Source organism: Molothrus aeneus, chromosome 11 (genome assembly GCF_037042795.1).
Source record: "Molothrus aeneus isolate 106 chromosome 11, BPBGC_Maene_1.0, whole genome shotgun sequence".
In the NCBI taxonomy this organism is placed as follows: Eukaryota; Metazoa; Chordata; class Aves; order Passeriformes; family Icteridae; genus Molothrus; species Molothrus aeneus.
This window is the reverse complement of record NC_089656.1, coordinates 4,992,949-5,007,933: the sequence shown is the minus strand read 5'-3', so window position 1 is coordinate 5,007,933 and position 14,985 is coordinate 4,992,949. Positions and strand designations below refer to the sequence as shown.

General features: G+C 46.9%; 2 protein-coding genes across 4 annotated transcripts; one reads left to right on the top strand and one right to left on the bottom strand.

Annotated features, from left to right (window-relative positions):
• The first annotated feature begins 318 nt into the window (after window positions 1-318).
• Window positions 319-7,616, top strand: LOC136561424 (hydrocephalus-inducing protein homolog). Its single transcript, XM_066557720.1, has 9 exons — window positions 319-411; window positions 1,623-1,748; window positions 2,001-2,120; window positions 2,253-2,387; window positions 2,578-2,777; window positions 4,541-4,665; window positions 5,237-5,438; window positions 5,850-6,033; window positions 7,497-7,616. Exons 1-9 carry the CDS (start codon window positions 319-321, stop codon window positions 7,614-7,616), a joined length of 1,305 nt encoding a protein of 434 aa, XP_066413817.1.
• A 541-nt stretch (window positions 7,617-8,157) lies between these two features.
• NUDT7 (nudix hydrolase 7) lies at window positions 8,158-13,111 on the bottom strand. 3 transcript variants are annotated; one of them, XM_066557311.1, is made up of 4 exons: window positions 12,841-13,111; window positions 11,262-11,420; window positions 9,016-9,442; window positions 8,158-8,498 (listed from the first exon to the last, which is right to left on the bottom strand). In XM_066557311.1, exons 1-3 carry the CDS (start codon window positions 13,102-13,104, stop codon window positions 9,059-9,061), a joined length of 807 nt encoding a protein of 268 aa, XP_066413408.1. In that variant the 5' UTR covers window positions 13,105-13,111; the 3' UTR covers window positions 8,158-8,498; window positions 9,016-9,058. The 3 variants fall into 3 exon arrangements, with proteins under 3 accessions (XP_066413408.1, XP_066413409.1, XP_066413407.1); XM_066557312.1 differs by having other exon boundaries at window positions 8,158-8,411; XM_066557310.1 differs by having other exon boundaries at window positions 8,158-9,442.
• Between the last annotated feature and the right edge of the window lie 1,874 nt (window positions 13,112-14,985).

Genomic DNA, 14,985 nt, shown 5'->3' with positions numbered 1-14,985 from the left:
GAAAACGAAATAAACTTAAAAAACCCCTATAGCAACACGTTTTCAGGGGCACAAACACAGTAGGTAAGGCTCCTGCCTCCTATCAGACAGAAGTAATCAAGCAGCTCTGCGCCAGAGCAGGGGCCTGTGCCGCCCACAGGGCAGAGGGAAAGCACCACAAAAAGGGAAACTATGGGGAGAAGAGAGGACATTCAAACTGCAATGACATAACTACACATCAATAAAGCTTCTCTTAATATTCACACAATAGTCATCCCTTCATTGCGCGGGCCAATCCTCTCATTATCCACGGATCGCAGCAGGGCCCTGTGGCCGTGAATGCGGCCCGCTCTGGGCTCGCCTGGCTCGGCCGCCACAGCGCCCCCGGGGCCGCTGCGCCTCTGCTCCCCCAAAACACCCGCGGGGAAAAGAGCAGGGGAAAGGCAGCAACACAAAACAAACTCTAAAACCCGCACACAAAAAGATAAACACAGAAAAGGCACAAGCTGCATTTTATTTCATCTTCTGCCAACACAGTCACTGATTGAGAGTTGCATTTCCAAGGCAAAGATCTGCCTTTTGAGAAACTTCAAACACAGAAATATCTTTTTTACTAGATGTGTATAAGGCCAGGCCTCATTGGAGGCACAGCTTTTCTCACAACTCTGCATCATCTTTAACTGCAAAAGAATTAAGCAGTATGGTCATGAGTCTGGCATCTCAGCCAGAAAGGCCAGGTATTAGAGGGAAGAAGTCAGCCTATAAAATCTGATTATTTTTCCTCTTCCATTGGTCTGTCAATAATGTTAATCAGAATGTATCTCTACATGTTAACATGAAGGTGTTTGTATTTACATAAGCAGTAATATATCTATAAAGACTTTTGAATTCTCTTCAAGGACAAGAAAATTTGAACCAATAATCCTTTCCTAATAGAGAGGTCCAGTTTAACTTTTCACTGAAGATGTTAAACCCAAGGGTAGTTCATGTAATGCTGTCCTTACATGTCGCTATCTTCATGCACAACAGCCCATCTTTATTCTTCACAGCTCACATTTATATGGTTTTCTAAAGGCATTGTCTTTCATTTTAATTGGTTAGTAATTTACTGCAATTCGGTTCATTCGGTAGTTGCTAAAGTACATGTTAGTCAAAACCTTTCCTCCCTAACGAGGTTTACATTCTTGTCTCCTGGACAGAAGCTGTGGAAGCTCTTGCTACAGCTTTTCTTGCTTGCTTCCCTTGGACTCAGCCAGCAGTGCTATCTCCTGCCTGTGAGTTTTGAGTGTTGTGCAGGGGTGGAGTTCAGGCAGTTCTGAGAGCTCCTCCCCACTCTCTGGAAAGGTCACTGCCTCAATCCAGTGAAATGTAAGAGGAAACAAATGCCCAAAGAGCAGAAATCCCCAAACATGTCCCATCAAACCACAGAGAGACTCATGGGACACAGCCATGTGGCTGGAGTATGTGTATTGCACTCTGTATCATTAATTTATTGGTGCTAAGTATTTCAGCAGGCAACTTCCAGTGTTTCCAGAACTGTCCTAGTGGTTGTGATCACAAATTATCATCAGTAATAAGTGAAGAAGAAAAGCCTTCATGAGCAAGGGCATTTCTGAGACTCTTGCTGGATTTTTGCCTTTCAGCTGACTCCCTCTGCGTTCCAGAAGGAGATGTCTCTGAGCACCAAGCAGAGGCTGGCCAGAGCTAAGAAGCTGAGGCTGCCTCAGGCTGTCCAGCCTCAAGACAAGCCTGGGACCTCCCATCACAAGGTAGCCTTTCCCTGCCCTTGCTGTTTGATGTGAGAATTGAGGAGGATGCCAAAAGAGCAGCTTGGCTTGAGCCTGCTCAGCCTGCTCCAGGAGCTTTTCATCAGCCCAGGGCAGAGGTGGAGGAGCCACTGTTTGCGCAGTGTGGGCTGGGCAGATGTGCTCACCCAGAGTCTGTACTTCACTGGGGATCGGAGCAGAATCTTCCTCCCAGCAGCTGAACCTGTCTCTGCTCTCTCTGGCCTCTCCTTGCAGTTCTCAGCAGCTGACCCAGAGCAGAGCTCAATTCAGCCTTGCCCACCAGAGGTGGTGTTTCAGAACTACAGCCCCAGTGAGGTCTGTGAAGTGCCGCTGGTTCTGAGGAACAGGGACAAGGTGAGTGCTGGGACGTGGAGGTTTAACACTGTGCTGAAGAGGAGAGCACAGAAGAGTGGTTAAGGATGGCACCAGGGCATGTCCACTTGTCTCCACAAGTGGCAAAACCATCATTCCATGTCTCTCCTGCAGGTTCCTCACTTGGTGAAGGTCACCATGAAGAGCTCACCTTATTTCCAGCTGGTGGGCCCCAATGACGCGTGCCGCAAGGTGCCACCGGGCCTCTACATGACTGTCCGCATCCTCTTCACCCCTGGGCAGAAAAAGGTCAGTCTGGAGGGCCCAAGAGGTTGGTGTCTGCAGTGGAAAGTGGACCTGCAAGGCTGGATTCAGGGCATCTGGCCTGGGTTTTGAGGACCTGTTCTGGTTTCAGAGGATCTAGAACTGGGAGATACTCTTTGCCTGTGCTTAAGATGGGGATAAAGGCTCTGTGCTGAGACAGTTTCTTTTCCCACAGGATTATTTCCACCAGCTCCTGTGCACCACTGAAAGGGAAGAGTTCATTGTGCCAATTTGGGCCATCGGTGCCCGAGCCATCCTGGACTTTCCTGACCAGCTGGACTTCTCCGAGTGTCCGGTCAAGCACAGCACCCAGAAGACTCTGCTGGTTCGCAATGTCGGTAACCGGACAGCTCATTACCAGCTGAGCACCCAGAGGTGAGGCAGCTCATCTGTCCCTGTGCAAAGGATATCACCTTTGGGCGAGAGCAGAGTTGGGAAAGAGCAGCAAAAGGAACCAGAGCATCAGAGCTGCTGCCCTGCAGCCCTGGCTGGAAGTGAGCAGGATGGATGGCATCTGCTCTTGCTTTCAGTGTTCTTAGCAGGATGCAGCCTTTGAGCTTTCTCTGTCCCAGATTTCCTGGAGGGTGCTGGAACACGTTGGTAGCTGGCTTGCTGAGCACAAGCAGTTTCTGAAATGCTTACTCACCACTGCCAGCCAAACAGACCCATTCTCTGGGAGGCCCCAGGCACGTGGCTCTCCAGTGGTCCCTGCATCAGATGCCTCATGTGAGCTGTGCTGTGGGCAGCCTGTGCTGTTCCTGTCAGTCTCAGAAGACAATCACTGTTTCTGCTGTTGGCTGGAGAGGGTAATGCATTCTTGACACCATATCTGCAAGGAAACCAGTTCACTTGGCTGGTGGTGTGTTGAAAGTTATGTGATTCCAGAGGTCTTGGTGTAGGAGCTGAGCTCAGGAATGCAGCACAGACCTGCTGTCTAACCTCAGGCAACTGAGTGGCTTTGATTTTTTTTTCCCTGGCAAAACAGAGGTCAAAAGACAAATTGACTTTTCTGCTGTGAAACATGAGGGTCCGAGAGGAGCTTCCACCAAAGCCTGCCAAAGCTATTGGCAGCTCCAGTCCAGGCTCCTCAGATGCTGCTCAAACAGGCTGCTGCTTTTGACAGTGCAAATATGTAGGCAGGAACTTGTAAATCCATGCACGGTTTTTCTCTGGGATTTCCAGAACTTGTTTTGTCACCACCAAAATAAATACCCAATAAAGTCTGGTATCCTTTTACAACGTGCTTGCCAGCAGTTCTATTGAGTGCTACAGAGCATGTTGGATCCTGCTTGATAGGGATTTAAAGAGTTTCTGAACTTCAGGAATTAAATATTGAAGCAGATGGAATAGAGCCGGGGTGCAGTGACAGAGGGAAAGATGGAGCTTGTGAGCTGCTGACTCTGGACAGAATTTTTCAGCACAGAGATGGAGCTGCTGTAACCTAACAGACTGAATTTATTAGAATAGTTAATGCTGTTTGATGCCAGGTGTTACACCATCACTTAAAAGTAATGTATGTTAAGATTAGATGATATTTGGGTTTCTTCCTGCAATAAGTGTTAGTGGACACATGAGGCAATTCAATTAGCCATAATTTTTCTGTCTTCCTTGGTGTGGGAGGCAGCTTTTAATGAGATCAATTCTCCCAAAATAAAATCATTTAATAATGGCAGTTAAGGCACCAGTGGACAAAAGAACGTTTGGCTGTAGCAGATAATGGTACCATGGGACTTGAAACAGATTGCAGCCTCCTTGCACACAGCATTTACCAAAAGTGCAGGTGAATGGTGCCTTGAGAGACTTGGTCATAAAATTGCCAGCTTTGCTCACTGCCCAGCTCTGTCAGTAAGGGGAGCTGATGCCTGATGAAGGTAAGCAAGATGCAAAGGACCCTCGAGCCTCATTGCAGAGAGCTGGATACAGAGTATGGGGGAGATGAGGTCATTTCATCCCACAGGATCTTGTGAGGGCTGGATCTCCTCACACTAGAGTCAGCAGCTGTTTCTGACCCTGTCTCTTCTGTCTTCTGCTGACTGTGGTTGGTTTGCTCTTTGCTTGCACAAGTGAGCAGAACTGGACTGCAAAAGGGTTAACATCCCCAAATCTCCACCAAGAGTCCTACTATCTCTGTGTTGCAGCCCTTTCTCTGTCATTCCGACCATGGGAGCTCTGGATGTTGGTGACGCTGTGCAGGTGGCAGTGGAATTTCAGCCACTGAAGACTGGTGACCATTCTGGGTCCCTTGTTGTGCACTACGACACAGGTGAGTGCTGGGCACCGCGCAGGGCACTCTGTGCATCCCTCAGAGCAGAGCCTGTTCTAAGCAGAAAGGCTGCTGTGGCCGTGGCTTTCAAGAGGGAGATGATGATAGTTTTCAGGGGGTTCATTTTCTAGTCATCTGGTTTGTAGTCTTGTAGTTTGTCATCTTGATCCTTGTAGAGCTCCATGTAAATGCCATTTCTAGAGAGCATGTCAGGTATTTGTTGTTTGCATCTCACCTGGGAAAAGCTCACCTGCAACAGGAACAGTGAGCTTGAAGTCTGAGCCCAGATGAATCCCAGGAGCTGGCTGGGAATAATGAAGCTTTGAAAGCTCTGGAAATGAGGGAGCCTTTGGTAGGGGTTTGGTCTAGAGGGTGAAATGCTGGCAGGTTGTCAGGACATTGTCATGCTGTGCACATGCAGCTCTCAGCTTGTGATACATGGACTGAGCCATGGAACTGCTCGTTCAGCTAAAAGCTGTGACACTTTCTTCTGCTGCCTGTGGTTTGCTCTGTTCCTTGTGCTTCCATCAGCCAGTGAGGTGAGCAAAGACTGCCCTTTGCTTTGTTCCAGGTGAAGACACCCACACAAGCCTTCATGCAAGAGCTGTGGATGCCCACATCGGGCTGGACAGGAATACTGTGACCCTGGAGAAGACGTACATCAGCATGTCAAACAGCGCAACTGTGCTCATCCACAACCGCAGTGATATCACAGCCCGCTTCCAGTGGAAGGCTGTTGCTACTGAGGAACAGGAGGATCAGCTGAGGCTGAGGTAGGTTTGAAAGATCCATTTCAGTGCCGTGCCTTGCCCAAGGGTAGAACTAACATATGGCTTCAGGAGGTACTGGTGCTTTTGAATGGCTTTGGGTAAGTAAACCAGCCCATCGCTACCTGCCTCCCCCAAGCACTTGTGTGTCAGGAAAAGCTGCCTGAGGTGGCTGCTGGATTCTCCCTCAGCTGGGGCAGAGGCTTTGAGCCAGAAGGTTCTCTTGAGTGCTGCTGGCTTTGGAAAGCTCTCCTGAGCTTGCAAGTGTGGAGTGAACAAGTGATCCTCTGATCCATTTGGGACCCCATGGCTCAGGGTCAGCCCTTTGCTGGGGAGCTGCTCCTGCACTTCCACTTCTCTCTGCAAAGACATGGCTCATTAAACAACCTGCTGGGTTTGTCTTTCCTATGCCTGCAGGCGGTATCACGGGATATATCAGCAGCAAAGGCAGAAGTTGTATGGTTTTCTGAAGGAGCGTGAAGTGGACATCACTTGCCAAGAACGCCTTGCTCTTCTCAACCACACCTTCCAGAGTGAGGTAGCAAAGATCAGAGGGGATCCCATGCTGTTAGACAACGACATTTTCTCCCTTCAGCCGAAGGTAAATGTTAGCTGAGAGCCTCCCTTCCTGCTTCTCTTCTTCCTCTTCCTCCTCATCCCTGAGTAGGGTCACTTGACTGATCCCTGCCTCAGCTGGCTTTGTGTGCCAAGAGAGAAGTCATGGGGATTCTGGTGAGGTCAGAGAGCTGGTTGCAAAAAGCATTTCTGCCCTGTGGGCTCCTGGCAGGCAGCAGGAGCCTGACTAAAGCTTCCAAACTCTGTTGTCAGCGTTGTTACGAGTGTTACTCACTCCTTGCTTGTCACTGATGCTCTAAATAACAGCTTACAGGACTGTGGTTGAAAACAAGAAATGTGATGTCTGAAGATAAATGTTTTAGTGTCTAGTGTCTATTGTCAATGCAGTATAAAATAGAAGCAAGTCTAATATAATATGAGCAGCTTTGGCCAGAAACCTGCAGGTTTACAGACTTTGGCACTGCAGAACACACAGGGACAAAGCAACAAAGCACCTGTGGAGCTGCGTGAGGATTTTACCTCTGGACATGAGTGGATCTCAGCTGGATCTGCAGCCAGAGCACCAGGAAAATGCTGGGGCATGCAAGGAGCTCAAGTGACACAGGAGGAGGGGGGCAGGAGCCTTTCAGCACTTGCTCCTTGCCAGATGCAAGGGAGCCCTGCAGGGCTCAGCCTGATGCTCTTCCTTGACCTTCTGGATGCTTTCCCATCCATAATGGGATTTCAAACTCCAGAGGAGCAGCCTCTGTGAGGTGCACTCCCAAAGGCAAAGGTGTTCTAAAGTGAAAATCACTGCTCCAACTTGTGCCACTTTGCTGCTGAGGTTAACAAGAGGAGCATCCCCACCAGCACCCATTTTTGCAGCTCACTGGCTCCCAACTCACTGCACACATGCCAATTGTGCCAAGGAATGGGGATTTCTAGCTGTGATCATATACTTGCCAGATTGTGCTATCATGGTAATTGATTTTGAAAGGAATAGTGGATTTGTCTTTACAAAGAAGCTGTGGGTCTGCTGGTAGATAAAACTGGCACTGGGAGATAAAAGAAACAATGGGAAGGATTCCACTGATTGATGAATGAAAAAAGATATTTGCTTTTACAAACAAACTTTAGGTTTGCTGAAAAATGAAACTGGACATTGAAAGATGAAAGAAACAATGGGGAAAAAGACCCCCTAAATTCCGTAAGAATTAAAAATGGAAAGGGAGGGTTATACTTAGAGGGAAATCTTTGGTATCAGGTGTATTGGGAAGTCTGAACCTCTCAAGTACCTCAGCCAAGGGGGAAAGAGAGAAGGGAAATGTGGCTGGAAATTGGGATAAAAAGGGAGGCTGCATCCTCCAAAAATTGGAGAGACCCCAGGGCAATGCCCCATGGCCTCTCCCTCTATTCAAATAAAGAAAAAGGACTCCTCTGTCTCCTTTTTGGACATAAACCTCTGGTGTTTGTTGCAGCAGTGACTCTCAATTGTCAGCGTCCGGCTAGCTCCAGCACTGCCAGCAGCACGAGGGGGCACTTTTCCCGATAGCTGCCTTCGGGATAGCGCCTAAGGCAGTGCCCAGCTTGCGGCTGCAGGCACACCTTGTGCAGGACGGAGTCCAGTAAAGGCTGCAACCAGCGGAAAGAAGAAGGTGGACTCCAACTGTGGCTTAATCCGGGCTTTAATGAAACCCGGAGGGACCGACAGGAGAAGACGGGTGGGGGGAAGGGGGGGGGGGGGGGGGGGGGGGTGACAGCAAGTTTTAAGGGAAAGGGAGAACAAGGGAGGTGCCAGGCATTGGGCCAATGGGGGTACAGTGGGGAGTGGGGTCCAAGGGATTGACACGTGGGCAACACCAACGGGAAACATTCTGGGGAGGGGCCCCGGTTCCTCAGCCAACCATTGAACTCCCCTGCTGGAACATTCTAGCAGTAAGGGTGGGGAGTGAGAGTGATTGGCGGGGTACTGGGGAGGGATCAGAAGAAAAAATACAGGGGTTTCCAGGGAAACCAGGGCGGAGTTTAGGGGATACATTGTTGGCTGGGGTGGAGCCAGGAAGACAGACAGCTCCAAAGGCGGGAAGGGAGAACTGGGGCAGAACCATTTTCAGACAGAAGGGGATTGGAACAAACCAACCTAATAACTTAACAAAACACACTGCAACAGTTTGTGGATTAATTTTTTTAACAACTTCTTGACTCAAATTTGTCCTGCTCTATCTTCAGGTTTCAGTGAGTTTGGCATGGGGCATTCAGTCATTAACTGTTCAGAGGCTCTTGCTGTGCACTGTTGGTCTCTGACAATTCTTCAGGGGCTGTTTTGTAGGTTCTGAACCCCTCTCTGTTGTTCTGTACTTGGTAGGTTGTCCTTGTGAATCCTCACCTCCACTTTTCTGTCCTGGAGAAGGCTCCTGCCAGCAGCTGAGTGAGATTTGATAACAAGATGGTGAGGGACAGACTTCAGTCCTGTTGCCTGTATCCTGAGTTTTCCATAGCCTATGGAATTGCCTTGTGAGAAATGTTGAAATTAGCCAAAATTTGTTGCACATATTGACCTGCCCTCTTCCCTCCACAAGCCCAAGCAAAACAAAAAAAGATTGTGAAAGCGCCTGAAACCTTTTGTATTTTTATTGTGCATTCTGTAAGTGCTCAAAGATACCACACAAGACTGTATGGATCATATGGATCATGTTGTCCATGCATGGCACATGTAAGAGGCAGACAAATCCCTGAAAGTTTTCCTAGGTTAACTCAGACACAAATTCCATCAAATAGTATTATCTCATTATAGACAAAGGAAAGCACAGAAAGTATCTCTGATCACACAGAAGAAAGGCACTGAAACTGAGAAAGAACTGAAACAGACCTTTTAAAAATCTGTTTCATAAAAAATATTGTGTGCTTCTCACAGCTCTTAGATTAAAAATTGTATTAATCTAGTTAGGGATCATCATCTTCAAGTTCCTAATTCCGATGAGATTCAAGTGTAGCTTTCAAAAAGTAGGTACAAAGGAAATGAACCAACCTCCTTTTCCTCTTTCAAAATAAATTCATGGCCAGACCAATTGTCACAGATTACTCTTCTTTCTTTCATGTATAGATGCATACAAATTAGTGAAGTAATTCTCAGAGGATGAAAATAAGTTGTCAAGATCATAATCCACTTCAAAGGTAGGTCTCTCTCCAAAAATTACAAGAGCAAGAAACACAGCAAAGTGTGCAGTCAGTCCCCATATCTTGAATGACTTTCTGTGTTCCTGGTCATGGTATATAAAGCAGTGTATGCGAGTTGAGTACCCTGAGGAGGTTTTATAAGAGAAGGTCTTGTAATTTAAGGGCTTGACAAAGTACTCCAAAGGCACAACAAAAACCTCGCTGACTTCATCTGGGTTAGGAGTGACCTGGAATGTATCCTCTATAAATCCTACAACTGGTGTCACCAAGTTATTCATCTAAAAAGAGAGAGAGAAAAAAATCCCAGTAAATAAGTAAATTTTAAAAAATCAACAAAACCCTCATACACTTATGTTTGTACCAAGTAAAAATGTTCATTACTTAAAAAAACATTTCATTGTTACAAAATGAGTACAAGAAGCCTATGAACTGTTTTCAACTGCAATGCAATTTAGTCCACCTAATGGCAATCTATGTAATTTGACTTGAGGAATCTGAAGTCATATTTTTGTATTGTCAAAAATGACTTTACAAATATTCTGTTCATCCTGTATAATCACAGAGCAGTTAAAAAAGGCTTGCCAGTTTGCTACAGAAGTACAAAGCATGCATGCTTTCCCATGAGTCTTCCTTATTGATGTTTTTTAATTCTGATTTTAATCCAGATTTTCCCTATCACAAATCATATTTCTGTATTGTTTTCCTGGGATTTAGGAATTTTCCAGAATATGGAAATATTTTTCTATAGGTACAGAAATATTATTGCAATGTATTTAGCCATAAAATGTAACACTTTTTGAAACACCTTATTTATGGACATTTTAATTCTAAATGTAATCCCTGCTTCCGTGGGAAGGGAAAATCACTGAAATCTTGCATCAACAGAACACCAAAATTCTTTAGGATACATTGCTAGTTCTATTTGTTCACACTAACAAAGACTACTGTCCTCTAGAAAGGAGGAAGAGGAAAACAGTGATTGTGGTACTTGATTCAAGTCTGGAAAGATTCTGTCCAAGTCAGGAGCACCTGGAATGTATATACTGAGCAGACAGAGTATCCTCTGACATGTACAATGTTCATGGTCCAAACCCCACACCATCTCTCCTACTGACTGAAGTAATTGGCTGGAAAAGAGGGAAAATTTGATCCTTTTTGCACACTGCCTCTGAGCTATGTGGCTTTAAGGTTATCTGTACAAAAATGTACAATCATTTAAGAAGTTAAATAAAGCTTAAATAAAGCATTTTGCAATAAAATTTCAAAAGTAGCTCTTTCCATTTTTAATGGGGAGAGGATATTGCTATCAGATAGAAGAACAGGAAGCATAGTAATAAAGTGCTACCTGGTAAACAAAAATAATCTTCAGAAACAGAAATTCCTCTGTTCTGTGGGAAAACTGACCCTATGTAATACTGAACACTGCTACTGAAATTGAGAACCTGTTAATTTACAAATGGTGACTTACACTCCAAAGACACCTCTGGGAGTCTCTCTGCTAGAGGAAGATGATGCACACAACCTGGTGCACATCCCCTCTGGTGCTCCCTCTCTGTCTGCACAGCCCTGGAGTCAGCAGACACCAAACGAGACAGCTGTGAGGAACATCTGCTCCACTTCTGGGCTGACCTCATGATGAAGAGAATTTCCTTTTTGCATCTCATCAAAATGTCCATGCTGCTGCTGTGTCCATTGCCTCAAGAAGAGTTCTGGTACTGTCCCCTCTCTGACACCCAGGAGAAGAAAGCAGCCAAATCCCCTGGTAGCCTTCAAGCTGGGCAAGCCCACCTGTCTCAGCCTGGCTGCTCATCCATCACCCACTGGCTGTAGCCCCGTGACTGCTCTCATGGCTCTCTGCTGAACTCTCACAGGGCAGCGCTGTCTGTGTGGTGCTCCAGAGCCACTGACTGGTGCCCCAGAGCTGCTCTCACAAACACCAAGCCCTGGGCAAGAACCCTTGCCCTGGGCTCTGCTGGACACACGGGCTGTGCATGTGAAGAAGCGGCGCCTCTTGGCAGTTCCAGGTTTGCAAAGGTCACTGCCAACCACACAGAAGAAAAGCACCCAAACTTATTCTGTACTGATATGCTGACTTACTTTATCAATTCCAGGCATCAGCCTACAGATGACTTCCACCTTCTCTGGCTGAAGACCCACTTCTTCTTTAGCTTCTCGGAGAGCAGTGTCAATGTCATCTTTATCAGTGTCTTCCCTTTTACCTCCTGGAAAGCAGACTTCCCCTGGTGATCTTCTCAGCTAGAATGTAAAGGAGTACTACTGTTAAATAGAACAAAGTTTATGTTTCTTGTTGGATCCACACAGATGCATGTTGGTATTGCAGCATCCCTTTATGTTTATCTTTCCAGTCAAAGAAGCTGGAAATGGTGGTTAAGGTTTCTGCAGACCAGAAGAAACATGCCTTAGCAAGAGTAGCTACCTAAGAAAATGCTGAGATAGTTATCCCCTGCTAATCCATAAATCCTCACTATCAAAAAATAACCTGTACCTGTATAGCATTGTGTAATTCATACCGGAACTTCTGCTTTAGTATGTCAAAGTTCACATTTTGCATCATCTTGTTTATGTAAATGGCTGACAGATAAATCCAGACAGACAACTTGTAGAGCAAGATCAAAATACTCTAAGAGCAAAAGCTTTTGAAAGACACAATTAAATAAAGTACCCGTGAGAGAGGAAATAACATTTTGCTTCAGCCCAAAAAGGTTACAGAGCAAAAGAATGAAAATGGTTGGTTCTTATCTGTTGTTATCTATGGTTAAAATGTGTTTTGTTTAATCTGTTGGGTGTTGTTGAGAACTGGGAGAGGGCCAGGGTTGATGACATGACCAAAACAAGAAAAAAGGATGAGAAGGGAAGGGACAGAAGAGTTGGCAGTCGGCAGAGCCTGAGTTCCTGAGTAGCCATTCAATGGGAAAGGGGACAGGGACCAGCCCCAGCCTCGAAAGAGGATAAAAGATCACCATTTTGTCAAAGTGTGTTTGTGTGTGTGTTTTTGCCTTTGAGGAGGGAGACACACCTGACTCTGCTGACTCATTACAAATTAAATTATTTAGTTATTGCTTCAAAGACTGTGTCCCCTCCTGACTGTATCAAAAAGCGAGTTATTTCTAAGACACCTTTAAATACATTCCAGTAATAGGCTTGTGCATCAAGGATCAGTAACAAACACATTTACAATCAATTTAACAGCTATGTAACTGTGATTATTTGTTTTTTAAGTAAGACCCAGCAACAGAAAAAAGTAATTCCTGAGTATAGGCAGTTGATGTGACACAGGGATGGAAAACAAGAGTTGTAGAAGAAAACAAAATGCTGGAGAAAGAGTTCTGGCAGCCTTGGTTGTTGTCTTTTATATATTAAAGGGAGAAAAGAGTAATATTAACTGCAGACTGAAAAGCCTCATTTAACAAAGCTGCGCTCCACGGTCAGTTTCCTTATTAAAGCAAGCAACCACTGCCGACTGTGCAAATGTTAATTTCCCGTCACGGGTTTCCGGGATCCCGGCGTGTTCCTGGCAGGCAAACACCAGAACCACAGAGTGTAAAAACACCCGGCCGTGCCCTTGGGCACAAGGGCGGGAACAAGGGGGGACTGGGGTGCGCAGCTGCCACCGCTGGTCCCCGGAAGGATCGCGCCCCTCGGAGCCCCCCGGTACCTGCAGGGAGCGGACGGTGAGCAGCAGGTGCAGCCGCCCCCCTCGCACCATCAGCGGCAGCAGCACGGCGGCTCTGGGCAGCGGCAGGCGGGAGAACCTGTCCCCGATATCGAACTCCCTCAGGCGCTGCCGGGCCTTCTCCATGGCCCCGTGCCCAGGAGCGGGCAGAACGGAGCACCGGCAGCCTCCGGCCGTGCCCCGCTCATCCCCCGGGCACGGACAGGCCCCGGCAGCGGGGCCCGGCCCCTCCCGCTCCGCCGCCATCCCCGGCACCGCCCCCGGCCCGGCACGGACGCGGCTCCGCCACTCAGCGCTCGATCGTTCCTGTGGAAAATGCACGTCTTTTGTGATTGGCTTTTCGCAAATGTTTGAATGATTATTATATGTGTTGTGTTAGAAAGTAATGCTGTGTTAATTCGCTTAAGTAGTGTGTTAAATATAGTTTTAGGTTATAAAAAGTGTTAAAATAGAAACTATGCTGTGTAGGATACTTTTTTTAAAGAAAGGACTCGCAGCAAGACAGCAGCCACAGGACAGCTAAATCTTTCAGAGAAAAAGAATTTATTGCCCTCTTATCAGGAGAAATTAACTTCTTCCTGCCTCAAAGGTGCTGTTACGATGCAGAGGAAGAAGTTGATGATGACCAGACAGAATCCTGTGTTTGAATGGAATTTATGCATCATGTATGAAGTGTATGAATATGCAACAGACTGTTGCTTTTAAGGGTTAATCCTTTGTTAACGGGTGTCCTTTTTCAAGCTTGTGCTGCCCAGAAAAAGGTACCTGGATGTCCGTAACTCTTTGTATTTGTTGTCCCATATTGTCCTAATTCAAATTGTCCAAATTATTATTACTCTAATTGTATTACTATTTTTATAACCATTTTATTACTATTAAAATTTTAAAATTTTAAAAACAAGTGATTGGCGTTTTTCACAGTTCCCTTTCCCTTTTTCCCTTTCCCCCTCCGGGCCTGTCCCTGTGCCGGGAGCTGCGGGGCCGCGCTGCCCCAGACATGCGGAGGCTCCATCGATTCTGTCCAGTCCCGCCTGAACGCCGGCACCAGAGGGGCTCGCAGTGGGAGAAGGACCGTGAAAGAGCTGCATTTGTGACCAGTCACAGAACCATAGGTGGGAGAGGAGGAACCATAGGAGGTCCCTTCCACAGAACGTGGACAGGACCTTAAAGATCACCTTATTCCACCTCCATGGTGTTGAAATGCACTGACCTTTAGATACAGTTCAGTGGGGACAAATGGTTGAAGCAAAAGAATACTCTATTATAACGAGCCAGGTGTGTGCTGCCCTTGCCTAACAGACCAAGACACCCAACCTCTGAGGAAATGGCTTCTTTTTATACCCTTTCCTGGCCGGGGCTGTCCCTATCTCCTTTGCCATTGGATGGGTACTCCACAGGAACTTCCATTCTCTCCCGACTGCCAATTTTTCACAGAATCACAGAATGAATTAGGTTGGAAAAGACCTTTAAGATCATCTAGTTCAACCGATGACCTAACAGCTCCTCATCAACTAAACCATGGCACTGAGTGCCATGCCTACTCTTTTTTTAAACATGTCCAGGGTTGGCAACTCCACCTCGCTGGGCAGACGATTCCAGTGTGCTGTCACTCCTTCAGTGAAGAATTTTTTTTCTAACATCTAATCTAAACTTCCCCTGATGCAGCTTAAGACTGGGTCCTCTCATTCTGTCACTTGTTGCCTGGGAGCAGACTGACCCCCACCTGTCTCCAACCACCTTTCAGGGAGTTGTAGAGTGATAAACTCTCCTGAGTCTCCTTTTCTCCAAGCTGAACACCACCAGCTCCCTCAGCCTTTCTTCATAGGGTTTGTGTTCCAGGCCCTTCAGCAGCATTATTGCCTCCTCTGGACGCGCTTGAGCATCTCAACATCCTTCCTAAACTGAGGGGCCAGACTGGACACAGCACTCGAGGTGTGCCCTCACCAGTGCTGAGTACAGGGGAAGGATGATCTCCCTGCCCCTGCTGGCCACGCCATTCCTGATCCAGGCCAGGAGCCATTGGCCTTCTTGGCCCCCAGGGCACTCTGCTGGCTCATGGTCAGTTGCTGTTGACCAGCACCCCCAGGTCCCTTTGTGCCTGGGCACTGCCCAGCCACTCTGTCCCCT

What these genes read in the sequence shown, in the direction of transcription:
- LOC136561424 (XM_066557720.1), top strand. Translation starts at nt 319, where the DNA reads ATGCGGCCCGCTCTGGGCTCGCCTGGCTCGGCCGCCACAGCGCCCCCG. An exon ending in TGTTGTGCACTACGACACAG is followed by an intron (nt 4,666 to 5,236) that starts GTGAGTGCTGGG and finishes GCTTTGTTCCAG; the next exon opens with GTGAAGACACCCACACAAGC. An exon ending in GAGGATCAGCTGAGGCTGAG is followed by an intron (nt 5,439 to 5,849) that starts GTAGGTTTGAAA and finishes CTATGCCTGCAG; the next exon opens with GCGGTATCACGGGATATATC.
- NUDT7 (XM_066557310.1), bottom strand. Translation starts at nt 13,104, where the DNA reads ATGGCGGCGGAGCGGGAGGGGCCGGGCCCCGCTGCCGGGGCCTGTCCG. An exon ending in TCACCGTCCGCTCCCTGCAG is followed by an intron (nt 11,421 to 12,840) that starts GTACCGGGGGGC and finishes TTTACATTCTAG; the next exon opens with CTGAGAAGATCACCAGGGGA. An exon ending in TGATGCCTGGAATTGATAAA is followed by an intron (nt 9,443 to 11,261) that starts GTAAGTCAGCAT and finishes CTCTCTTTTTAG; the next exon opens with ATGAATAACTTGGTGACACC.